Source organism: Coturnix japonica, chromosome 12, assembly GCF_054131305.1.
Source record: "Coturnix japonica strain WE chromosome 12, WE-NBRP24, whole genome shotgun sequence".
Taxonomy (NCBI): domain Eukaryota; kingdom Metazoa; phylum Chordata; class Aves; order Galliformes; family Phasianidae; genus Coturnix; species Coturnix japonica.
Window position 1 is genome coordinate 9287842 of NC_140674.1, and position 26047 is coordinate 9313888.

Below are 26047 nucleotides of genomic sequence, written 5' to 3' on the forward strand. Positions count from 1 at the left end.
ACTGCTCAAAGAAACTAGCCTGCTAGGTTCAGAATCTATAAAAACGGTAAGGTAGCTGGATACTACTGCAACTATAAATCCAAACCTAAGAAAAACATCAGTCATTTGTATCATGTAAGATGTATGTTTGTGTGCACAGCTTTATTTTATGAACTTACCTGTTTCACCTCTAAATCCATTCTCACCAGGAAACCCTGGCTCCCCCTTTTGTCCTTTCTCAAGCCGAATGTTAATGCTGCCACCATCTCCTGGAAGCCCTCTTTCACCTTTGAACCAAACATATGTAACATAAGTAAATCCTTTTGTGTTACAGGTCCTAAAAATTAATTTTAGAAAAGTCCTCTCTACTACTGAAAGTCTTTGAATACTAACACAGATTCCAGTTATTTGAGAGGCTCACTGCTAACACAGTTAATTTTCTTTTGCTTTCTTTTTAGTTCAATCATTAGTAAAACAGCTCATGTTAAATCAGAATTATTTCCTGCTTGCCTGGAATAAGGAAGCTGGCCAATGTACTGCCTACTCTACAATGTACTGTCTATGACCATGTACACTTTGGAGATTACTATTCTTTCTCCTGTATTCATATGCAGATTGTATGACAGAAAATTTGAAAAATCTAAAGTTCCAGATATGTACAAGAGAAAATTCAAGGCTTGTTTGTATGAGTTATCTTTAAATATCATTTGATTTACTGTTATAAATGAATTTTTATGACATTATTTTTTCTCCAGTCAGTTTTTATTCATTCATAGTAGAGAAAAGTGGAGTTTGTATCTCTGAGAACAAGTTAAAATACACTTATAAAAACAGAAAGTATAAATCTATACCAAACATGGTCTTAACAAATACTAATCATTGTAGTATCAAAATTACAGAATGAAGCAGATTTTTACAAACCTTTCATTCCCATATCCCCACATTCTCCACTAGGCCCAGGTGGACCCATGTTTCCTTCTTCTCCTTTTACACCAGAGTTTCCCACTGGGCCTTGTGTTCCTGGGAGTCCAGGAAATCCTTGTGGTCCTTGAATCCCTTTGCTTCCTGGTAATATTAAATGCTTTATTTACATACACAGTCTGCTATAGTGTTGCTATCACATTCTGAGGAAGAGTATAAAGCAAAAGGTAGGAGTTTTACAAGGATTCTTTAGGAAATCAGCAAAACTAGAAAGCCAATAATTGGAGCGTAGCTTTGTGCCAAGACCAAACTTGTCAGGAAATCTAAATTGCCTTGAAACAAACACATTCCCCTCCCCAGCCACCACCTCCTTACTCAGAATACTTATACTGTCTACTTGAGAAGATAACCCTCAAGATAACTGATACTGCAAGTTGGACTTTTTAGCTTTTTTTAAACTTTTCTTTTAATATTCTGTGACATCTAACCTTAAGTCTAATTTTACCTTATAACCTGCACTCATCTAACTAGGTTAGTCTTTGCCTTATTGCACTTTGAATTCTGGACTGAGTATTTTTCTGTGAATGGTAAACAACATTTTGATTTAAGATGAATGTAAATGTAATTGTTATTTTCATACCAAAGTAGTTTTCAGGGTTTTTTGGCACAATTTCTTGCATTTTCATAAGGACTAGACATAATGTGAAACTACTTATTCACTCACTTATAAGAATATGTTCTAGATACTGATGCAGTCTGGGACTGTATTCTGTAAAGGAGATTGTCTGCATGTAGCAAAAAGTATACTGTTCTCATTATGACGTATTTTGCAACAAACTATCAAAAATAGTAGATTATACACCAGAATATGTCTGTACTGAATAAGAAACAAGGTGCTACAATGCATCAAAGTGTACCTTTTTGCTCCTTTCTTTTTATTTTAATAGAAAGAACAAAGGGTGCTATTGTTACTGCCTCTACCTTGCTGCAGGGTCTTATTCTAGAAGTTGGAAAGGGAAGAGGATGTAAAGTATCTCATATCTTTGAAAGCAGTTGAAATAGCTTCCCAAACAAGAAAAGTTATGAAGTGATGTACAGGATGTTTAACATACCTGTTTGACCAGGGAAGCCAGGTTGTCCTCTATTGCCTGGAAGTCCTGGAAGTCCTCGGGACCCTGGAGGACCTGGGGGGCCCTGTGAGCCAGGAGAGCCCTTGAGACCTTTGATTCCAGGTGGCCCAGCTAGGCCCCTGTCTCCCTTCTGACCTTTAAAGCCTGGTAAACCTGTGAAGAAAATATTTACTCTATAAGCATAAATGCAGTGAAATAATTCAGCAATTGTATTTTAAAAGTATAATGCTGGGGTATAAATTTGAAATCATTAAACATGGCAAAATGAATTGGAAACTTTGACACCATGCTGGAGTTGCGCCTCTGTCTAAATTTTCACCTGTAATATTTTCTTAAGAGACAGACAGCAAGAAGCTCACTGTAAAAAATCTCAACTGTATTTTGAGAATCCCAAGATCCCCAAGTACTTTTGACACACATATACTAGCTCACCTTAACTAGTGCTTCAGCTTAAGAGGAAGATAAAATTATCTCAGCAATGCTAGGAGTTCAGCTAAGCTACTCAGGACAACAGAATAAAAAACAATTAACTTTTCCTTTTATTATTTGACAGTGAAAACATTAATATTTGGCCAGTTAAGGTATTTGTTAAAGTTAAAAGTACTTACGGGAAAGAAAGTAAAGTATAGAAAAATCTGAGATGAACATTAAACACTCCTTGAATTATAGGAAATGTACAAAATTATGTACACACCCAGTAATGAGTATACAAAAATAAGTATTTGTCATGCTAGTCATAAAAATCAAGTTGTTAAATCCACTAGAACTGATGTGTAAATCATACAGATGTAAGGCAACCTGATGAATGTCAAATACCTTGAGAACCTGGCAGGCCTATGGCACCTCTGAGTCCTGGTGGCCCTGGTAATCTTGTGTGACATGGTGGACCAGGGGTGCCTGGACAGCCTGGTGCTCCTGTATCACCTTCTGGGCCTCTAAAACCTTTCGCACCTGGAAATCCTGGGGTCCCAGGGTACCCTGAATACAAAAAAAACAACAACACTAGAAAGTCTTTCAATTCCGTGACTTGTTATCCATTAGAATTTTGAACTTTAATGTTGAGATTCTATGTTGTTATTGGAATTTCTTACTTATCCTATAGCTTTTGCATGGTTTGTGAAAACTGATATTTATCTGCAATTTCGATTTGGCTGCTGCAGAGAGCTTCTTTTTTAAGAATAAATACTAATTCAGCTCTCACCTACAGGTGAGTGGGGCCCTTATGTTGCAAAAGCAATCCGTTTCTGATGTGTAGCATTGGAATGAAGGGAGCTCACTGGCATGCAGCAACAACACAGTTCTACTGGTGTTCCCTACACAGAAAAGATCTGTTTCTCTGTGGAGGGTCAGACAAAAAGAGGGACCTATAAATGCAAACAGGAACATCTGCTATAAAGTAGGAAGGCAGTGGCACTGTGGAGACACTTGCAGCAACAAGCAAAACTAGATACTGGGGATTATTTTGGGCAAAGAAGATCACCTCTTTTTTTCTCTCTCTCCTTCAGTGTTTCCCACCTTTAGCCAATCTTTTTGGAGTTAAGAAAGCAAACTGAGGCAGGGACTATCTCTGTGTCTGTGGAGCACAGCAGAAAACTCTAAGCACAGATGGCCCATAGCCAGCTAGCGACATTAGTAACAACTGGAAGTTGCATTGTTACTGCATGAACCGGAGAAAAGACATTGTCTTTCCCCTGCAGTTCAGATTTCCACAGTGGCTGATCAACCTTATCTGTGAAAAAGTAAAAATGCTGTGAACCCTTCATGGTCACCATTACGGATGCAGGTAAGAATAAGGTTATCAGTGCTGACCTTACACAGTCTTTTATCTTTGAACACATGGAAATGCTTCACAAAAACTGTTTCATACCTTGAAACCCAGGAATGCCTGGATCACCCCTTGCTCCTTGTGCACCAGCTGGTCCTGGCAGTCCCCTGTTGCCTGGGATTCCTGGAGGGCCATATGTAGTATCACCTTGAACACCTTTCTGGCCATCTATCCCAGGTGGACCTGGAGCGCCATTTTTACCATCAATGGTAGATCCTCTTTCACCTTCTTCACCAGGATCACCAGCTGTGCCTCGGAAGCCTGTTGGTATGATTTTTAAATTCAGATGGGGCATAAGTAGTACATTTTTTTTCATCCAACACTCTGGAATATTATAAATAATATTTAACCGGAATTACATTATCACTTTGCAAGAAAAAGTAATATTATATAGTAAATGTCAGATTTCTCATTTACTGCTAATAATACATGAGGGATGATGGAAGTAACTATTCCTGTGGGAAGGGACAATGCTTTTCTCTAGGGCAGCATCTATCTTCTGTACTGTCACTCTTGTCAAGATCAATTCCTTTGCTGTAAGGGCACTAGTTAGTCTCAGTTTTCTATGAAAATTTATATACACCAAAATCATTTCTTCCCTGTACACTGAACTTTAGGTTGCTGCAGTACTTGCTGGGTGGACATTGGTAAATATTCCTCTTCTACTAGCTTTAGTTGAAATATATTTCTGTTCTACACAGTACTCACTATACCCTGTCTGTAGGCATTACAGATTGAACATCAAGTATCCTGAACTGAGAAAAGTAAAATCACCTTCTGGTCCAGGGATTCCTGCTCCTGGCCTGCCTTGCTGGCCTTTTGGCCCATCAAAGCCACTTCGTCCAGGAAGACCAGGTAGTCCTTTTAAACCCTTTGGCCCTGGAAACAGAAAGAAAAGATGTAAAAGTCCAATAGGTCTCTAAAATTTGTAACCTAAGGGAAAAATATTTTGTCTTTAACTCATGGTAAAGTATGTACTTTGAAAACAAGAAGACATATAAAATTTTCAAGCAAGACTTGCCAAACAAATTGCAAGCAAATCTATGGCTGCTGTTTTTCCAAATGGATTTGTACCATATTTATATTAACAACAAACTTCAAATCACCAGAGTCACTTCTGTAGGAAAAAAAACAAATATAATATCTTAAATCTACAGGACATCAACCTAGTGAATTACAGTTGTCAATGTAAATTCTTCTGTGCTATATACCTCTTCTGGAATGGTGCATTTGAACTCAATACACTAATCTCTGTTGTTTCATCACATTTCATATGTGCAATTAGTTACCATTCACAATACTCATGTCAGGGAGCTGTGTAATACCATGTTGAAGTGACATCTTGAAAATCCAGTATCCCTATTTGTTTTGATAATGATTTTCTGTGGTGACTCAAATGCTTTAGAGTTGATCAAAAGCAACATTTACCAGTTCCTGGATGAGTTATTTGAATTTAAATTAAGTTGAACAAGCAAAGTCATGAGTATTCAGATTTTAGGGCTCAAGTGCAACATGTTCTGAATAATATCATCTTAGAAATTACAGTCTCAAGGCATATTTTTGCCTGGTATACATATTTATCCTGTTATCCATATGAGGATATTCCAGGTCTTATTGAGTCTTCCCCTTGTTTATTCAGTAGCCTCTCTCATGTCTTTTAAGTGAACCAGGACAGAGTTTCAAACTATCTTCATTTAGTCATTCCTATGAAAACAGTCTGGATATTTTCTGATCATGCAAACTGGAGCTTTCCAGCTCTTGGTTGTAATAGATAACCATATACCTGTACTTGTGCAGTTTAACATTTTGAGACATGTATCTGCTGAAAAACAAGAAAAAAACAAGTGTATCTCTGTAGGATAGCTTCTTTGTTTTTTAATTACAAACTCCACTTTTAATTAAAAACTCCAGTTCAACTAAAAATAGAATTCCTTCATCTGTAAACATACCTTGAACACCTTTAAAACCTGGGGGACCTGGGTTTCCAGGGTATGGTGATGTAATACAGACAGAGTCACCTGAAGCAAGAGGGAGAAAGAAAATGGCCTATTTGATTTTAGAATAAATGCAGTCTGGACATTTCTGTGGAGCTAACCAACCAAGTAAGCAAAAGTAAAGAGAGAGGTCATTTTTATGTACACAGTTACTGCCATATATTTTAAGTTATGATGTAGAATCTTAATGCATTTCTCTCATCACTTATTTTGTATAGAATATTGTTATTGATTCTAATCGTTGCAACACAGTTGTAGTCTGTAAACAGATTTGTTTTTTCATTTTTGTGTTGGCAGAAAGTTTTCTTTACAAAAGCATCTGTTGTAAGAAAAAAATATATTTTCATCTCAATTCTGTATATGTTTTTGATTTATACATTCTGATATCAGTGAAGACTTTTTTTCTTTGGTAGGGAATAAACAAACAGACAGACCATGTCTTAAGTATGAATTATCTTTTCTTGTTCCTTTAGCAAAAAGCATGGCCCTGTAAATCCTTATAAATAGGAGTATTCTTCATTCCAGAAACTAATTCCCCTGGTAGTGTACAAGTAGCACACAGCAGGATCAAGGTCCCTTTAGATTCACATTTTCACCAGTACTTGCTGCTAGGTGCTGACAGTGTTTGACTACTGAACCTACCAAAACTGATTTAGCTGTAAATGATAAACACTACATATAATGCACTTTAAACTGCTGTGGATGGTACTAAACATGCATTTAGTTATTTAGCTCTTAATGGAAATATTTAAAATTACCTTTCTGACCCTTTGGACCAGGCAGCCCAATGTTACCATCATCACCGAAGTCTCCAGGGGTACCTCTGACTCCTGGAGGGCCAGGAAACCCCAAACCAGGCAATCCCATTGGTCCTTTTATTCCAGGGAGTCCTGGAACTCCAGGAAATCCTTTATCACCTGGTATTGGTACTCCAGAATCGCCCTAAAAGAAAGCAGCTGTTGACAAGAAATAGCATGGCCCAACTCTTTTCCTCTCTTTGATTATCGAAAGCCACAAGTAGAAAATAATCTGCAGAAAACACTGTTCTACAGTCAAGAAACAACATGGGAGACATAATTAATTTCAATAATGAAAAACAACAGGTACAGAAAGTACTTCTTCCCAATCCCATGATACTGATCCAGTATATGCATCAGATATATCTAGAAGTAATAAAATAAGCAGTGGAACTTAGAAATAATTCTCTCAGTGATACTATGATTTTTTATCTAGGCTAATAGAAAATGATAAGTAATTAATCTGCTATGAATTTGGAATAAGATTACACTTTTCATTAAGAGATGGTCCCTTAGACAAAATGTTAACCCATGTAGAAAAAAATCCTGAGAAAGGCAAACGTACCTCAGCTCCTTTTTCCCCAGGCAATCCTAAATCACCATCTCTGCCATCATTACCTTTTTGGCCTGGAAATCCTGGAACCCCCGTAGGACCTCTTTCACCTTTTATTCCTTAAAATAATTTGAAAAATGAAGCATAGTATTTACGGTACATTTTTCTTTTTATTATCTGCTTAGGTAAATACTAACCATTCATTCTATCCAGCTCTGTATGATATTTTTCACTTCTTGAATTCAGATTTCCTGAGTGTGGTAATATGTGCTTAGGAAGGCCACATGTAGTTGGATGCCTCATGAAACAAATCTGTTTCTTTAAAAGATGTGTTTATGGGCATCACTAGAATGTGCTCCTGTGCCTACTATATAAGGACTGAAAACACTGTGCTATTTGAAATCAGATAGTTTTATCCTTGATTTCAGTCAATTCAGGATATAGTAATACCATACAAGGCAGAACAATTGTACCAATACTTCCAAAAGGTCTTTTCCCCCTAGATTTCTCCTTCACTGACATTTATGAAAATGCAATTTCTGAACAAAGGTCAATAAAACTATTCTAACCCAAGGATTAATTTTGCTGCATCAAGAAATTCTTTATAAATAAACAGCAAATATTTAGACCTGCTCCAATGTCTGTAAATAGAGACCATCCTTAGCTAAACTAACCTTTTCAAACAATAAGATGGATGTCATTTTTCTGAATAATTAATGCAGCATTTGAAACGAAGCTTTATCACTTATCATTAGATTACTGTAATTTGTTTTTCTCTGTCTTTTCTAGTTTTACAGATCATACCATAACTGGGGAGAGTTTTTAATCTATTTAATTATGATAATTTTGGATATGCAAGTGTTTTTATTAAGGAAGTCTGGATATACACAACCTCTAGGCCTCCATAACTTGCCAAATTAATGACTTGAAGATTCAGTGAATGTCTTGCTCCAATGCCTAGGTACTGTATAGGAAACAAAAAGGCTAACGATAAAATATGTATTTACCTTTTATTGAAACTCTTCCTTGGTCACCCTTCTCTCCTTTTTCACCATGTTGTCCTCCAGAACCAGGTGTCCCCTTACAAATGACAACCCAGATCCGAAAAAAGAAAAGAAAAAAAGAAAAAGAAAGAAAGTTTTAAGTTAATCTCCAGAAAAGAAGTAAAAAGGGAATTGAAGGGCAATTAGATATGCCTCTTGCTCTTGCATTGTTTCTTCCCCCCAAAAAAGGCCAGTTAATGCAGCATACTGATAAAAAACAAACTGCTGTATCATTTCTGATATCAATAAAGAGGTATATGAATGGTGCTTGGCCTCTTCATTCAGCCCAACTACCAAATGCATGGAGATACACCTATGAAGGTAAGTACTGATGGCCCATGCTTTCGTTCATTCATAAATGTGAGAATATTAAAATGCAAACAGTTCACAAAATCTTCCTATTGCAGACTTTGTCCCATGATCCACAGAGTCTACAGAGGAAGGGAATCTCTCTAGATTGTTGTGACTGCTGGATGAGGTTACCCTCACAGAACTGAATGCAGCAGTAAATGATGGTGTTTTGTTTTGTTTTGTTTTGTTTTTTACTAAGTGAAAGCCCAGAAAGCTGTCAGTGTAACATTTTATCTGTATCTAGTTTAATACCTGTATCTTTTAACAATCTATGACTTGACAGGTTTAGAGGTAGAAAAAACCACTTCTCTGTATTTTTACATTAATTTGTGCTCTCAGTTCTCCAATCTGGTTTGCACATCACCTTGATGTGTCAATCTGATCTTGGAACAGTATATGTAAATGTAAAATTTGGTAACATGAAAAGCTGATGTTATATCCTGATGCCAAATAATTCTAGTACACAAAACCTTCACCACTAAAGAATTCATTTTGTTTTCTTTCATGAAGAACTTGAAATTGTTATATTGCAAGGAAGCTATCAAACAAACTAGAAGTCTTTATTTTGAGGATTATCATAGTTTTTCTTTCTAAGGACTGGGCAAAATGAAGGGCAAAATGTTGGTTCCACTTTAGCTTAGTTGCTAAGAAGCATGTCATAAAGAAACAAGGCTTTGCCTATAGTAGCTGATCCAAGCGAGGAACAAACTTCAGCTGAGTAGTGCCTGAAAATGGGAGATTAGAAAGTAATACAGAACAATGAAGTGATAAACACAACAACAACAAAATAGCACTGCCTTTCAGACTCCATGGGAGTGAAAGATTATATTTCGTTCAGGCTGCTCCATCAAATAAATTAAGCACAACAAGTTAAGCACTTGAATTAAATTCTAAAAAAAGAAAAGGAATAAAGAAAATGACTTGAAACGCTTGAATAAAAGCAAGTGTTCCTTTACACATTCACACACGGATGTTGACATAAAATACGTCTTAACCTGATGACATCATGCAATTTGGTCATGCTAAAATTTTGCTGGAAACACTTTCTTTTAAAAACATTTACATTGCTTTCCAGGCCAGTTCCTTCACCACTCCTTTGAAATAACTCCTGTGTGAGTGTTCAGTCAATGTTATTTACTTACTGAAGCTCACGAAATCTACTCACAGGGAGCCCTGGTGATCCCACTGCACCAGATAAGCCTGAATCACCCTTTTCTCCATGTCTTCCAGGGTAACCCATTTGTCCTTTCTTCCCTTGAGTACCTGGAGGTCCTTGTATACCACGGGGACCAGGAGGACCAGCACTACATGAGCAGAGACCTTGATTTCCTATAAATGTATCAAAATTACATTGAAACAGTTGCATAATACATTTTAAAAATACTGATCTTTTTCTTTCATGTCTGTATAGTGCACAGACCATTTTATATCTCATCATGGCCTTCAGAAGAGTGAAGCTTATCAATATATATTTCAGTGCTGAATAACTGCTGTAGTGTTGTGACTCTACTAACTTAGAAGCTGCAATACCAACAACCATCTAATTATACACTTTGATTGTTCTGATCATCCAAGTTGCCATAAACTTCTGTTTGCAAATTTAGGACTGAAGTGACAATTTGGCAAAGGCCTCATATTCAAATTGTTGCTGTCCAGGTATACCTACCTTTTTCTCCTTTTTCACCTTTTCTACCTGGAAGGCCTATCTGACCTTTTGCTCCAGGTTCTCCAGGAATCCCTCTCTCAGCACAAATTACACCTTTGAAAAAAACAAAGCTTAGGTCATTTGTTCTCTCCCTTATGTCACTGTCCTTAGATGAAAATCTAGAGATTTTACACAATACTTTACAAGTTATTGCTTACAGATCATACTACACAACTAAGTCTGGCTAGAGTTGATGCTGCAAGTATTTTTTTCATTGCTACTATTTTTACTTATTCCACTGTAAAATCTTACAGCTTGTTTCTTTACTTAAGGATGGTGATTTAGGTTTCCTCCCCAGTTTACTGTGTTTTTAACTTCAGATGATATATCTTTAGCAACTCTACCTATATGTTATTTTGTGGATTCAAGTCTCCCAGGAAACTAAATATCTTGACATCTTCCTAACTGACAATTAATGGGAAACACATTTCTTATAACACATTTAAGATTTGATATATCTATCAAAAGGCAGTTCTCAGATTTTTGTAGGGTTATCAAAAGCAATAAATCTATGAATGGTATTCTCACAACATAAATTGCTGTTGAACATACTAGGTAGTCCAGGTAAGCCTTGTCTTCCTGGCTGTCCTGGTAGTCCAGGTGGCCCAGGAAATCCAGGTCTTCCTGGAATTGCTTCACCTGTTCCAGGCAAACCAGGGTCACCTTGAAAACCTTGAGGTCCTGGTACCCCACTTATTCCTGGCAGGCCAGGCAGACCTGCAAAGTAATGATGCAGACAATTCAGAACCGTCACACAGAAGACACATGGTACAATAAATAAGACATAAATCTAAATATTTATATTTTCTGTCCCCAGGAAAAATAAGTGGCTTCTGCTTTGTGCCTTCAAATGCCCCTTCTCCTTCTCCTCATTATCACCTGTCCAGATATCACAGTTTATTTTGTTGGTCCTTACATAGAGCAAAAAATTCTATATCACTCTCCTTTACAACTTACTGAAGTTGGGAACAGGATTTTTGAGCACAATTTTACAGATACATGTACACCATGGATATACAGTTCATGGCAGCCTTTTCAGTTTTGCCTTCTGTTCCTGTTCTAGCAATTCCTAATGTTCTATTTGGAACATTTTGGTTCTTTTATGAGTATGAATAAATATTGGGATTTTTTATTTATTTTTTTTCACTGCTCGTAGACCCAAATCCTTATTGTTGATGACTTGCATGAAACAAGAACAAAGAATTTTCTTCCAATTTTCTCTTACTGGTATAGAGTTCTTATTTTATTCCCCAAATCTCTTACTTGTTCCATCATCTCCTGGTCTTCCTAGCACACCCGCAGGGCCAGAAGGTCCAACTGACCCCATGTCACCTGCAGGACCTGGAAATCCAGGATCTCCTGGTGGGCCTACACGGAATTATGAAGATATATGAAATGAACATCTTGTGCAATTGACAGTTTAAATAAAACAGCAATTGAAATTACAATTCAAGAACAACAAAGAAGTAAGACACAGTAATCTCTCCCTCTTTATCTGCATGAAACAGTTTTAAATGTGTGTCAAATTTTAAAGTGGGAGGATTTGGTTACTTTTCTATGGATTCCTGCCCATTTCACAGACACAGTTTTAATACTTTGTCACTCAGTAGTAGTATCTTTGCTAAATATTTTGGAACACTGGGAAAAGTGCTTGTCCCAAATAAATACATGTAGCAGTTAAAATAAATGTGTATCTGACAGCACTCACAAGGAGGTCATTTCAGGATCATCCTACTGGAAATTACCCAAATTTTAAGAAGTTTATTTTCAACATTGCTATAATCAATACATATGTTTTTGTTATTAATTAGTGATAAAGCTTAAATCAGATACAGAGGGCTTAATGAAATTGGAAAAGCAAAATGTTGGCATTCTGTTTTCAAACAATTCTGAAAAATGACATTTTCTCTGAAAAATATAAGAATATTCAGTATCTACTCACACATCATGCACGTAACCAACATTAAATGTTACTTGAGATATTAGAATTAAGTATGGGCTTAAATCTTTTGCTGCATGAGCTGGAAACTCATAGAAGCCAATGGGAAACAATTTTAGTTGATTTTTGTTGAAGCTCCTACCTAGTGGGGAGGTTCTGCTGAGCCAGCATTGTGTTGTGATTTATTTTGGTGTTCATAATCAGCATTTGCTGCGCTAGAAATACAATGTATTGGAAGTTCTTTGTTAAAATGTTTCTACTGTACAGGTTCTCTTTGAGATGCCAAAACAAATCCCTTCCAGGCACCACGCTTGGCTGCTCCCCACTGCCTCCTTCTGTGCAGGAAGTAAGAACTTCCACACATTATTGCTAATTAGATAATAAAGTTGTGAAAAAGAGAGAAGATTTAAAAATCACAGCCCTGGGTTTTGGTAGGAAGGCAATGAGACTGAGTGGTATTCTATTGAGAGTACTAGACAAGTAGGGAAAAGATACTAGGAAGTTGGAGAAGGAAGGAAAAGATGATACATATGTTTCTTCTGGCAAGAGAGTACCAGCTGGTGTTAACTCATAGCACCCACCAGACACAGCTGCAGCTCTCAGGCATAGCCAGGCAAACGATGTTTGGGAATGTCTATTTTAAAACATTAACATTACAGATTGTATTAATGAGTGAGAGTACCCTGATAAGGTGGAATTAAAGTAGGTTGATCAACCTTTTTTTGCAGTCAAGCATAGTTTGTACTAGGTCACAGGACCTAGTACACTTCAGATTATGTAGCATGCACAGCAGCTTCAGTACTTTACAAAACTTTGGTTCTTCTGGATGTGTTGTACAGCCATAGAACACATGCTCTCTCTCACTGTCCAGAAAATCTAGACTTTTGAACAGATCATTTTGCACTGCCATATACAATTTAGCTTGAGAAATTTTGTATAAAAACTGATTTCTCTGATCTGTCTATATTAGATTTGTAAGAAAAAAAATACATATTCAGGAAATAGAGATGGAAATTATGGATTATGAAACTCCAAAATATTCCAATTTTCTTGTGTTTGCAGTATTGGAAAAAACAGTTACACAAAATGAGAATAGCCTGGAAAACACAGTGTTTAGTGACTTCAGTGGACTTCAGAGATGAAATCCTGATGGAATTAGCTTTCTGCAAACTCAGGAACCGGGATTTCACCCCTGCTGCGCACTAAGAGGCTTAATTGAAGTCTAAAATATGTGTGTTGTGGCAATGCTGAACACAGGGTTTCTGAACTACAATGTGAAGCCTGATTTTCCTGTTTCTCTCCATTACCCAGCATGGGCTTATTTTTCAGAGCCCTTTCCTAAATAAGCCATGGCCCAATAACTAGGGACAGTCTAGCAGACCTAACTGTGGCCGTATGCATAAAGATCTTTCAAGTAACATTTGATTTTAAATAAGTATATTTATCATAGTTCCATTAAGATCAGTGAGGCATAAACAAACCTAGAAGATTACGTTCAGGATTTGTCCCTAGAGATTACTTTCTAGCACCTTAGCAAAATAGGTCTTTATAATAAAAAAATAGGTCTTTAACCTTTCACAGGACGCAGTGGAGTTCCAATAGCTCCAGGAGGACCTGGGGGCCCTTTTTCTCCAGGATCTCCCTGTAAGAATCCAACAGTAAATTGTACTGGTAGGCATAAACATGCAATGCCCTTGCATGTAACTGGAAGGATGTAGCATTTTCATATCACCTGGGCAACAGGACATAAAATAAATATCTTTCAGATTACCAGTGACTTAATATACCTATCACTTGTATCTATTTGGCTTTTCAGAACTTGCAACTTCTGCACTTGATTTCTGTCATACATCATAAAGTTGAGTCATTTACTGTATAATAAGCACCATTTGAAATGTTTTAACAACCAAGATGTAAATATTAAAATTTAAAATTCTATATTAGAATATAGAAATTACTTTTATGATGACAGATAAGCACTAAGAAAAGAGCTTTCAATTTGACAGATGTTATCAATGATAAAAAATGCTCAGTGTTTTAATAAGATGTTTAAAACATCTGCATCAGGGAAACATAAGTTTCTACTAACAGCAAGGAAAATCACTTCTGCTTGGAGGATTTCTACATTAGCCTGGATTCTGATATTTAGAATTCCAACTGAAGTGGACTTTAAGGAAGTCTTTTATGTGGCGAATTGTATTAGACTTTTTTGCTGTGGTGTAGATTAGAAATCAGTCCTTCTGTCTGCAGCAAATGGGAACTGAGAAAATAAGAATGTGAATCTGGGAACTGCATAGTTATGTAGCATTCCTCAGGCTGGAGTTCAGGGCATCTTAGGACATGGGCAAGGAGAACTGAGAAAACTAGATGCCCATCCTTGTATGAGTAAAACCAAGCAGTCTATGCCCCTCTGTGTACTTTCTTTTCTCAAAATTGATATTTTTATGATTTTTATACAGTACTGGAGATGTCAGAAACCCTAAATTGCTGCTAAATCTAGAGTTGTACCAAAAAAAATGGAATTCTCACTCTCACATGCACCAAGCAGAAATCTTTACTCTTTGCTATTTATTACCTTTGTTCCAAGTGTCCTGAAAACAGTAAAACTTATGAGTAATTATGTTTGTAGAAAAGGAGATGGTCTAATAAGTGGGTAGATTTGGGAAGAATCATTAGTATATATATGGGGAAGCGTGTATGTGTGGGGTTTTTTCTGTAGTTCTTTTTTTGTTTGTTTATTTGATTTTTACCTTGATGCCGGGATAGCCAGGTTTACCAGGAAAACCAGCAACACCCATTTCTCCCTGGAAAGGATCATAAATACCATCTATTTAGACATTAATTTAATTAATTGAAAAAAAGTCAGTGAGAGAGTTATGAAATACTGTTAATTTATAATAGCTTCCACAGTTGGTTGGTTTTTTTTCCAGAGAAATTCAATGGTTTTGTAGAAGAGATTACATGTTTCATAGAATCTCCTCTATATTTTTGTTTGTTTGTTTGGTTTTTAATTTAAAAATCTACACAGGTTATTTTTATAGTAGTCACTGGGGTTCAGTGTAGCTGAGGCACTGAATTAGTTGGAACACATACCATAAAACTCTGACTGTTTAACACAGGTGAAACTGGTTTGCTGCCTGCCTGTTTGGTAACTGTTAAGTCACAGCCTGAACATCTGGCCCAGACTGAGCACCTGGGCAAAGGACCCAGTCAACCTTGCGAGTACAGGTGAAGGTCATTCACCTGTGTGACCAGAAGGGGTAGAGGCTGGTCGCAGCTCTCTTAGACTTCATTTAAGGACTGACCCCTTCTAGGGAAGGGTGTCTGCTTGCAGATTCCTCCTTGTGGAATTCTCCCCTGTGAACCTAGATCTTCAGAGATGGGTGAGCACTCTTCCTTTCCCTTTGTAACACCTTTCCATTATGCTACTCCCTTTGTTATTACGCTTCCTGTATCCATTACACTGCACTGATCTTTCTGATTGTCATGCTGCTGAACAACCTGCTTTTATTTGCTATTACTGCATGAAAAGCAGCTGCTTATCAGTCCCTCCTGTCCTTTTATGATATGCTGATATATTTATTCATCCAATATTCAAATCCTTGAGATCAACAGTGATTAAAAATAGAGTAAAAAGCCATTTTGCAGATGAAAGTCACCTGGAACATAATTCCAGATGAAAGTATCTGCAAATTAATGTGATTTAAGAATATAATGATCCATATCTTAACTAGATATGGAAGTAAACTGGAGAGAAGGAAAAAACACAAGTCTGTATGCCTACACCTATTACTCTTTAATCCAATAAGATATAAGAAGTTCATAACTGCTCCTGGCATTTTTTGAGCCAGAGGGCTAAACAAAACATGCACTTAACACAAAATAACAAAAACAAGAGCATAGCAACCAAAGTTACTATTCTGTGTAACATTTTTATCACACAATCTGCATGCCCACCAGCTTCCTTTCCTACCTATGACTTTGGCTCAAAATTCAGACAAATTTTAAAGAGTTATATAAACTCAACAACACAGTTCATAGAACTTTTGTGGTAACAGGAGGAAAAGGAAGTAAGGCAATGTGAGCTCTCGAGCATGAGGAAATCTGCAAAAACAAACAGAAAATCAAGCCTCACTGATGTAGCTGTAAAGTGAGCTGCTATAATTTGTCATCTTACCTTTATTCCAGGAAAGCCAGTAGGTCCATGAGAACCAGGGCTACCCTGATAAAAATAATGTGAGTTAAAACAGTAAAAACTTATTCAAATTAGACCTGTACAGTATTGCTTAGCAGTTGATATTCCTTATATATTTACTACTTGTACTACTCGGGGTCATATCCTCCAAAAGCTAGCACTTGCAGAGCTTTTGCAAATGTTTTGTTAGAAGTAGGCGTGAATTTTGAACTATTGCTCGAAGTAAATTAGATGGGCATTCATCTATTTTTATCACATTGCAAATATAGTAATGGATCTGTTGCTCTATGTATATACTGTTATGCACATCATGAACAAACTGCTGCAAAAAACAAACAAAAAAACCTGCCATTGGCAGGTATGGAATAAATTAAAATTGGTACCTTAGAACGGAGCTACTTCTAAGAATTTATGCAGCACTAAATATTTAAAAGGTAAACATACAGATTTGCTTTCGTTCCAAGGAAGGAATGAACTTGTGTGTAAGTCTGTGACACAGTAACTCCCAGAGCAAGACTACTAAATATTCTATACAGAAAGTACGACAAATTAAAAGAAACCTTGAAATCTTGTTTGGAAACGCATACTTAAACCACCAGATACTTTCTGAGAGTAATTGTAGTGAACTTGTTAAGTAATTTATTCTGAAACTTCCTTACCCGCAATCCAGGGAATCCAGGAATGCCTTTTTCACCCTTTTCTCCTTTCCCAGGTATTCCCTGGAGTATTCAAAACATTCTGTTAATTTAAAGTGGTAAAGTTTGCTATAGATTTTATGTGCATGTTTATTAAGTTTGTACTTAATGGATCTTTTATTTTGTTTGTTATGGTAAAACACTGGGGCTTACTTCATCAAGCACTACTAGTAGTACCTACTTATATTCAATTATTCAAGAAAGTTGTTTTGATTTCTTCACCAAGCTTTAACATACTTTTAGAAATTTGCTTTTTTTTTAAATTTTGAGCACCTTTAAGGCCCCATGAAGCAGAATCTAAGGAATTGCCTATAAGTAATGAATGTACAGTTATCTACAGGTACAACCAGTACTAGAACTACGATATAATCTCCACATTTTTTAAAGTAAGTCTTAATACAAAAGGAGTTTGTCTCCTTTTCCAGTCCTATCATGATGAAAAATGACTTCCTGAAAGGGTGCTACACTTTTAATGTAGAAATGTGATGTTTAGGCTTCTCCTCTGCCTACAAAACTAAATCAATGTTTAATATAAACTAGTTCCTTTCATTTGTCCCTAGCTATCTTCTGTTATTTTTTTCCCTGAGATCTGGTAGTTTTCTGTCTGTGGATTTCTCCCCTTCAAAACTATCAACAATAAAGACACCATGATCTATTCTGTGGCTGCTTCTGCTCAGCACTGAGGAACTTCTTTCTGGTATACTAATGTTTATATGCATTATACTGACAGCAACCCTCTCTCTGAACAGGTGGCTCTGCCATCTCTACTTTTGAGGATACCCAGAATGTGAAGTTAAAGTCTTTCTCTAATGTAATTAGGGAAATATAAACATGCATCATTAAGAACACACACAGTTTTCCTCTGTTTCTCTCCTTGAGAAAAAAGAATCTGCACTTCTGTTTTCTTCACGGTCTGAGTCATTTGTGTCAGCCTTCCAACTGGAAACAAATAGAAGTTCCACAAGCAGGCAACATTCAATAGGTAGGTATAAAACTGAAAGGTTTTCAAAGGGTTTTCAAATATTTTTGCTTTCATTATGATGTAGGTGGTAGTTAAATTCCAGTGCACAAGTGGTGTTATTTCTTCCGTCACCTCGTATTTTGAATGATCAACATAGTAACAACAGAAGCACCACAGAAGAAGAAAAATGCATTGCTTACTTTAGGTCCATGCGGTCCTCTGTATCCTGTTATCCCAGGCACTCCTTTTTGGCCCTGCATATACAGAAGTAGTATTTACTATGCAGGACATACTTACGTGTTAACATTTCAAAATGCTAGTCTGAATTACTGGGGATTTTCCCCTGAGTGTACAAGGCAGAAGAAAAGAAGAAAAAATCATTAAGTGCTGATTTTTACTTCTGTTAACGCTGTCAAACCAGCACAATGACGGTGGACTGAGTTAGATATATCCTTTCATTTCTAAAGACTTACTAACCAAATATATGTGAAAGGAGTTATTTTGTGTCTGTGGCTCTAATAGTTTAACACAAGTATTCACAAATATAAATCCATTCTTTTGCACACAGCCTCAATTTGTGTGGGGTGCATGGTGGATTATGTAAACATGCCACCAGTCACACTTGACAGTAACATGGAGTTTATGTATGTTCTTGTGGTTCTTTTCTTCTTCATTCTATGGCCGTTTCCATAATGAAAACCTAAGATCCGGTACTTGAAGGCTATCAGATCTCTGGGTCGATGATGTAGGGCTAGGAATCCCAAAAATCACTTTTTCTTTTCTGTGTTTTTTGCAGATTAGACTTGAGAAACACAGAGACTGTGCTATAGAGTTCTCTATAACATAAGTTCTGTAACTCCTTTTTTAACAAAAATTCTCACACTTTAAAGTATACAATACTGTATTTTTTTCAGTGGCCAGAAAACAGGATCTTGCATTAAAAATAGACAACAAAATCACTTATTTTGTTTACCCTGGAAGGATTAGGGTTGACTGCTCAAAACATTATGCTGGAGAAATCTGAAAAAAAAACCAAAAAAACCAAAACCACAAAAAAACAAAAAAAAAACCCAAAAAACCTAAAGATCTGAAAAATAGAAGAAATAGAAGTCATACTGAAGAGCCACATAAGAGATTAAATTAATTATGAAAATTAATGAACATTGAAGGAAGAGATTTGTCCTTTTTATTTCATCCTTAGCAAAAATGGTATTACTTGCCAGTTCAAGCACAGTTAAATGTGAAAACAGATTAAAACCTTTTCTCCTTTGAACAGCTGAGCTCCAGGAGGTCCAACTAACAGTGGTGACCCAGGTGGCCCAGGAAGTCCAACATCACCCTGTGGAAATCAGAGGAACAGCAGAAAGATGTTTTGTTCCATGCAGCATTTCAGTGAGATGTGGAATGTTTTGCTGTTGCACTACAGCAGTATGTATTTTTGTCCTTGTTGAGCAAGTACTTGTACTAATGCTTATACAGAGTTGCTTGCTTATACCAGAGTTTGTACTGAGACCTGTAAGCTTCTCTGCAGTCTTCTCTGATGAGTATGGCCAACAATCTGCACTATCTCCTATTCTTGTCACTTATTAAAAATAATATGGCTAGGGAAATAAATGACAATATCTCATGCTCTAGACTAAAACCTTTGACACAAAGCTTTGTGAATGCACTTGAAATTATTGATTTGTTAAGGGAAGTTCTGCATGTTATTAACTTTATATGGATTGTAAACAGTGACTACATAAATTTGCAAAAGAAAAATCAAATATTTCACTTTTGTTCTTTGCTTTGAGTCTGCTAATGGTGAAACTGGGAGAGGAAGCATTATGCTCTTCTCCTTTTCTTACAATATTTCCATAGCACCTGTTGCTGGATGCAGCAAGAAATTAGATTAAAGAACTGCTCCAGTAGCCACTGCTACTGGAGGGTACTGCTGTGATTATTTAGGCAGTATCTACGCCTAAATGCTATCTACCATGTTGACTGTTGCCTTTCAGGTCCCAGAATACACTTGTTTCGGGAATGCAGCTCATTGAAGTAATTACTTTTGTATAGAATTAATGATTTAGTAGTTTACATTAATTCTCCTGTTCTAACATGATCACTGGGAGTGTGCATCCACAATTTAATGGATTTTAGGGAACCCAGTGAGACTCTGTAAATATGCTTGGATCGCTTTTTTTCTTGTGGATCTGAAGGTAGGATCTCTGCAAGGACAGAAATCCTAACTAAACAGATAGAATCCAAAATCTAAATGCTTGTGTTCAAAAGTGTATGTCCAAGGCAGGAAAAATTTGAGTTTTCTACTCAATTTGAGGAACTTTCAATAAATGAATCTTGTTTTCCTAAGATAAACTTATGTTCTCTATACCGTAGAATTATATTTATTTTTTTTCCTTACCGGTTCCCCCTTTTGTCCATCCACTCCAATGCCTGGATTTCCCTAATTGACAAAGGAATATATATAGTTTGAAAGTTATTAGAAAATGTTCATATGAGAATTTAATCAAGTAACTCTTATGAAAAAAATTAGTAACAAGTAGACATAAAGGACATTTCAAATAGCTGTGTAAAATCTATTATTTCACTACATACTTCAGAAAAAGCCATTGCCTACCTGTTCACCTGGCAAACCAGGGTAACCTGGAATACCCTTCAAAAGAGAATGAAAATAATGTAAGGTGATGTTTCTGATTTAGAGATAGAACTTTACTTCGAAAATTATCTCCGCTTGCCAAAATCATCTAGAGGCAGAATTTCCTCTTGAGTTTTACTTATCAGAAGTGCAATTTACTTAGCATGGCCACTGCTTTCAGAAGGACTGAACTCTGGATTCACATCTGCCTGTCTCTAAGTGGTCTCAGGGAAGGAGAATAAGGAGAAAGCACTAGCAGCATTCCCCTGTGACCACAGACCACCAGGTGACTCATTTTCACAGGTATGGGAAGAAGCAACATATGCTCTAATGTTAATTAAGGTAAAAAAACTCTATTTACTATATGCCTCAAAATTATGTCTAGGCTTTGATTCACAATGAAGAGATTTCTAATATTGGTGTACATATCCTAAAAATGAAAGACTGAGAAACTGTGTAAGAATCTTACGGGCATGCCTGGTTGGCCTGGATATCCAGGTGGGCCTGTTGTACCAGTCGATCCTCTAGGTCCCTGAAAAAAAAGACAACAAATGGCCTGTTCATAAAAATACCAAGAGATTACAATTTTTTTTCCACAAAACTAGTTTTATCCAGAGTGCCTGCACCACTTGATTTCAGTCTACTGGCATTTCACTCAGGTATGCCTCTCTTGAAGCTTATTACCATACCAGAAACCTCACAGCCATTACGGCAGCTTAGTTTCTAGATAACTGTGTACAGATATTGTTCAGTGCACTTATATTTTATGAATGAATTGAAAGAATACTTTGTTAGTAACTGTACTACAGTATGGGGACTTTAAGAAGTTCATCACCTAATACCTTTTTCAGCAGCATAAGAAAAGTAACTGAAGTCGTATACGTTTGTAAGAGCTCAGTGGTGAAATTAAACTCTTATGAGTTAAACTTTTATGGCAAAAAAAAAAAAAAAAAAAAGTGTGTTATATATTGTGTTGTGTGCTTTATATTCTTGGGAGACCTAACAGATACTGTTGAAGAAGCTGTCAAAAAAAAAAAATTAGAGAGATCTCCTAGACAAAAGACAAGTATAGAACCCACTGGCAGTACTTACGGGCATACCAGGGGGGCCAGGATCACCTCTGTCTCCCTGTAAAGACAGAAATTTAGCAAAGGATACATCAAAAGCTTTGACTTTATGTAGTTGTTGGAATTTTCCAACGTTATATCTGTTAAGTCTTCAAGCTGTCTATTCTAATCATATGATTGCTTTTAATTTATTGTTTTGTTTTGTTTTTAATAGAGTTTCATTAAACATTGAGGACATACGAGAACAATTAAATTTGCTTAGTATTTCTCCTTCAAAATATTATTTTTTTCCCCAATCAGACACTTACTGGAGGTCCTTTTCCAAAATACGAAACATACACTGAATTTCCTTTTTCTCCTTTTTGCCCTGGGTTTCCCTGTGAAGAAAAATAATTATTTTAAAACATTATGATCCACTCATTGATATCCTATGCTTCTGCACAGACTGAATGATAATTTCTTAGGCTGTACTACTAGTGCCCATATGTCATTAGTTGATCCACTAGAATCAGCATAACTGCATTAGGATATTGTAGTTCTCTTGTCTAATAAGACCCTTGCATGTGAAGTTGCCTTCTGTACAATTGAACAAAACTCACAGGTTCTGAGTCCTGCTCTGGGATGTTCCTTAGCTCTTCAGTATTTCAATATTTTTCCATCTTTACAAATCTTGCTTGTAGTATCAACAACATCAATATGCCTGTCTTTTCATGAGTTAGTGGCTTCAAGTATTACACACTTCATCTTCTCTAAAAGTTCATAATATGATGTGGAACAACCTAGTACAATTCTGCATACAATTAAAAAGCTGAAAGTATGAACTGTGATATAGATCTCAACCTATTAGTAAAAATATTTCACAGCCCATCACACATTAATAAACCCAAAGCCTGCTGGGTCCTGAAAACCTCAGTCAGACTTAATTAATCTGGTAAATTTTAAATTGTTGAATTGATGTCTAAAAGCATGATACACATGTATGTGAAGAACAAACATATTAAGATATTTCAAATGAGAATATTTCAGAAATCATATTAGATGGTATAACTGAATTGTGTAACAACTATTGATTTCAACAGACTGGGGTACCGCTTTGCAATTAAACCACATTAAAACTTCACTGGTTTCTTGACATTATACACCACTTGTTCAAATCTTAAAGTCAGAATGAAATCAAGAAAGTCATTCCTGGTATGATGTGTTAAGAGCTACAGCTGCCTACAGCTGGATATACCTACAGTAAATTTGATACAGTTTACAAATCAGAGAACAGCTGCTAGGAAACACATTAAGCATACCAAAATTTATATTTGTAAGTTGTTATTTTACATGTGAATTTGTGTAATAAGATTTATTTATTATATTCAATTACATGACTAAAGCAATGGCTTTCAAATAAAAACTAATCTCTAATTCATTAGTGGGTAAATGAAGTAAAGGGGAGTAATATACACACATAGTTATATAAAATGATGCAGGACAGTATTACAAATAAAAAGCAGCTTTAAAATGTTAGCTGTAATATATAGCCAGGTCATTACTTGGTGTAATAAACTGATTTAAAAATAGGCAATCTATATAGAGGTTGGAGCAGCATTCTCGCACACAAGCAAATATGATTACTATGTCTTGTTTTTCTGAGTAACTAAATTAATTCGCATTGGATTTTTGTGTAGATATCCAAAGCTACATGCCTATTGTGTCTCCCTATCTTTGTAGGCTGCAAATACTAGGCCTAACAAATAGCATGCTCTTGGAATTGGGAGAGTGTATGCTGCAATTTGTCTCACGTATCATTTTTATTTTATATCATTTGGCTAAATATTAAAGGTAGAACTCCATTTTGAAAGCCATGAAGTGTAAGAAAACAAACAAAAAAAAATTAACAACTTGAGACTTGAGCCATTTTACCATTTAGAGGTTGCCTTGAGAGGTATAACTAATGATTTATACCACAAGAGGCGTAATAAATTAGTAAGTATTTTATCTAGTTTTATGACAGCATCTATTACATGTCCAAGACCTGAGTTGTATGCTTTTTCTATTTGCTGTATTTTGATCATGTCTTCTCACTCTCCATCACTGACTGCCTATGGCTGAATCAGCATCTCATTTAGCTTATAGTAAACACAACCGTCTTTTCATGTAAACTGCAGCTGTTTAATTTTTTGATTTAGAAAACTCCAGGAAATGTCTTAGATCAACTAGTAAGTTATTATTAATCACTGACAACGAAAAATTGTTTCCACAAGAAGCCAAAGACTGGGGACAAGAACAGTTCAACAAAATTTCTTTAAAGCTATGGTAATGTATATCCCTTACTGATATTAACTTGTATTTTATTTTCATTAATTTAATTTAAAATATTTTAACTGAAACAAACTCTGTGTTTACAGATAAATGATAAGGCAAGTTTAAGCGTGCACAGAGCAATCATGAGAAGCTATTTAAAAAGTGGCATATGAAACTGTAATGGCATTGTTTTGGAAGAGACTAATATATTTGTGTGATACTTCATTAAAAATCTTTATATGTTACAGGAATTGTTGAAACTTGTTGAGAATTCCAGTTATTGCTAATTCATCTCAGGTATGTTCCTACTCATAAGGCTTTTAAGAAGTTTCTAGTAATGACAAACGGTATGTTGACTTCAAGTTACCTCTATAAAACAGTCTTAGATTTGGTGTTGTTATGCACTGGTGAAACAAAGCAGCATTTAACTCTCCACCTATACACATGTACTTAAAAGACTATATGAACTTACATTCAACCTCAATCTTACTCTGCAAAGTGTTTTTCAATCACATTATCTTCAGCAAAAGTAGAAGGTCCTTGGAACTTTACTGTAAAGTGTAAAGCTAATGCAGTAGTCTAAAAATCCTTTCATTTAAAAAGCTGTTAGATTGAAAGGAAGAATGTAGATATATATTATTACTAGACAATAGCAATGCCTTTAACATACGTAAGGACCTCTTGGTCCAATATATCCATTTTCGCCTGGAAATCCTGGATCTCCTCTTGAGCCATTGCAGCCATCTACGCCGTGCTTGCCCCTGGGTCCTTCACTTCCTGGTAGTCCCTGGAAGGCAGTTTAACATTTGAGATGCATTGCAATATATAGAAAATTAGTTTTAAATTAATGAAACAATTCAGAAACAAATATCACAGAGCTGAAGTAGAGACCATCTCACAGTAGTCCCAGCTTCACGCTCCCTGCACTAGAAATATCTTCCATTACGATCAATTTTTATTCCTGAAATGAAGAATTGGAACCCTATATTTTTTATATTTTTCTTTGATACGTGGTAAATATAATGGGGACAGCGCTGGGTAGAGAGCTTGGTCTTGCTCTCATTTGAGTTGGTAACTAATGGGCTATTTTCTCAGGAAAAGCAGATTAGCTCTCTAGCTATATAGCTATCTGTCTATATCTAGCTATAATCTTTCTTAGGGCTGTAATGAAAAGCTCTCTTTTTGATATACTACATCTAAGAGATACCAGCTTGTTTTGTTTTCTTTTTAATCACACTCATTTTCACACTAAAAACCACATTCACAAAAATGTATAATCGTGTGTTTCTACACTTAGAACTGACTTCTTCAGTCCTTATTCGTGTAAAATTTAATGTCTGGTTATTTTCTTTCTGCCTGGAAAAGAACTACAGACAAAAATAATAGTAATTTAAAAAAAAAAATAAAAAAACAATACGTGATTTGAGATGACTTTCAGAGTTGTGAAGAATGCATCAAACTATAGTCTGCTATATAGAGCCTAAGACAATCAACAAATTTTTAATCCTAGCACTGACAAGGGCTGCAAGGACTAAGGCTTGTCTCTACCTTCACTGTCCCACTTCCCCATGAAAATGATGTGATTATTTTCTTGGGATTCTGTGGAGCTTTTTATAAATAAAAAACACAGTTGAAATTATTGTAGCTAATTTATATTTTTGCAGCACAAATAATTATGTAGGTGGCACAATAGCTACAGGTATAAAACAAACAACATATTAAGTGTATCATTTTATCAAAAGATTTGCTTTGACTTAAAAGAAACTGCAATATTCATTCAATACGTACAGGAACACCATCTAAACCTGGAAATCCTGGGACTCCAGTTGGGCCCTAAAAACAGATAACATGAAAAAAACAAAGTTGCTGATGTCATTAATGCTTATAAAATGAAAAATAAGAATACATGATACCGTATAGTGATAAACAAGCATACTCTTGTTTGAAAAATGAATTTAAGCCACA

The 26047-nt window shown here is 36.0% G+C and overlaps 1 protein-coding gene across 1 annotated transcript in view; it reads right to left on the minus strand.

The window, feature by feature from the left end:
• Window positions 1-26047, minus strand: part of COL4A4 (collagen type IV alpha 4 chain) — a 62244-nt gene that overhangs the window by 19306 nt on the left and 16891 nt on the right. The window contains exons 6-32 of the mRNA XM_085512876.1: window positions 25871-25915; window positions 24753-24869; window positions 22099-22167; window positions 21816-21851; window positions 21193-21255; window positions 20706-20741; window positions 20490-20531; window positions 19347-19427; window positions 18289-18342; window positions 17092-17151; window positions 16415-16459; window positions 14988-15041; window positions 13810-13879; window positions 11562-11666; window positions 10851-11015; window positions 10260-10352; window positions 9759-9922; window positions 8207-8279; window positions 7212-7318; window positions 6608-6791; window positions 5805-5873; window positions 4630-4734; window positions 3898-4116; window positions 2847-3008; window positions 2013-2183; window positions 901-1044; window positions 159-266 (exon numbers count right to left, since the gene is read on the minus strand). Of these exons, the coding sequence (XP_085369002.1) occupies window positions 159-266; window positions 901-1044; window positions 2013-2183; window positions 2847-3008; window positions 3898-4116; window positions 4630-4734; window positions 5805-5873; window positions 6608-6791; window positions 7212-7318; window positions 8207-8279; window positions 9759-9922; window positions 10260-10352; window positions 10851-11015; window positions 11562-11666; window positions 13810-13879; window positions 14988-15041; window positions 16415-16459; window positions 17092-17151; window positions 18289-18342; window positions 19347-19427; window positions 20490-20531; window positions 20706-20741; window positions 21193-21255; window positions 21816-21851; window positions 22099-22167; window positions 24753-24869; window positions 25871-25915 (2641 nt within the window). The remainder of the gene's footprint in view (window positions 1-158; window positions 267-900; window positions 1045-2012; window positions 2184-2846; window positions 3009-3897; window positions 4117-4629; window positions 4735-5804; window positions 5874-6607; window positions 6792-7211; window positions 7319-8206; window positions 8280-9758; window positions 9923-10259; window positions 10353-10850; window positions 11016-11561; window positions 11667-13809; window positions 13880-14987; window positions 15042-16414; window positions 16460-17091; window positions 17152-18288; window positions 18343-19346; window positions 19428-20489; window positions 20532-20705; window positions 20742-21192; window positions 21256-21815; window positions 21852-22098; window positions 22168-24752; window positions 24870-25870; window positions 25916-26047) is intronic.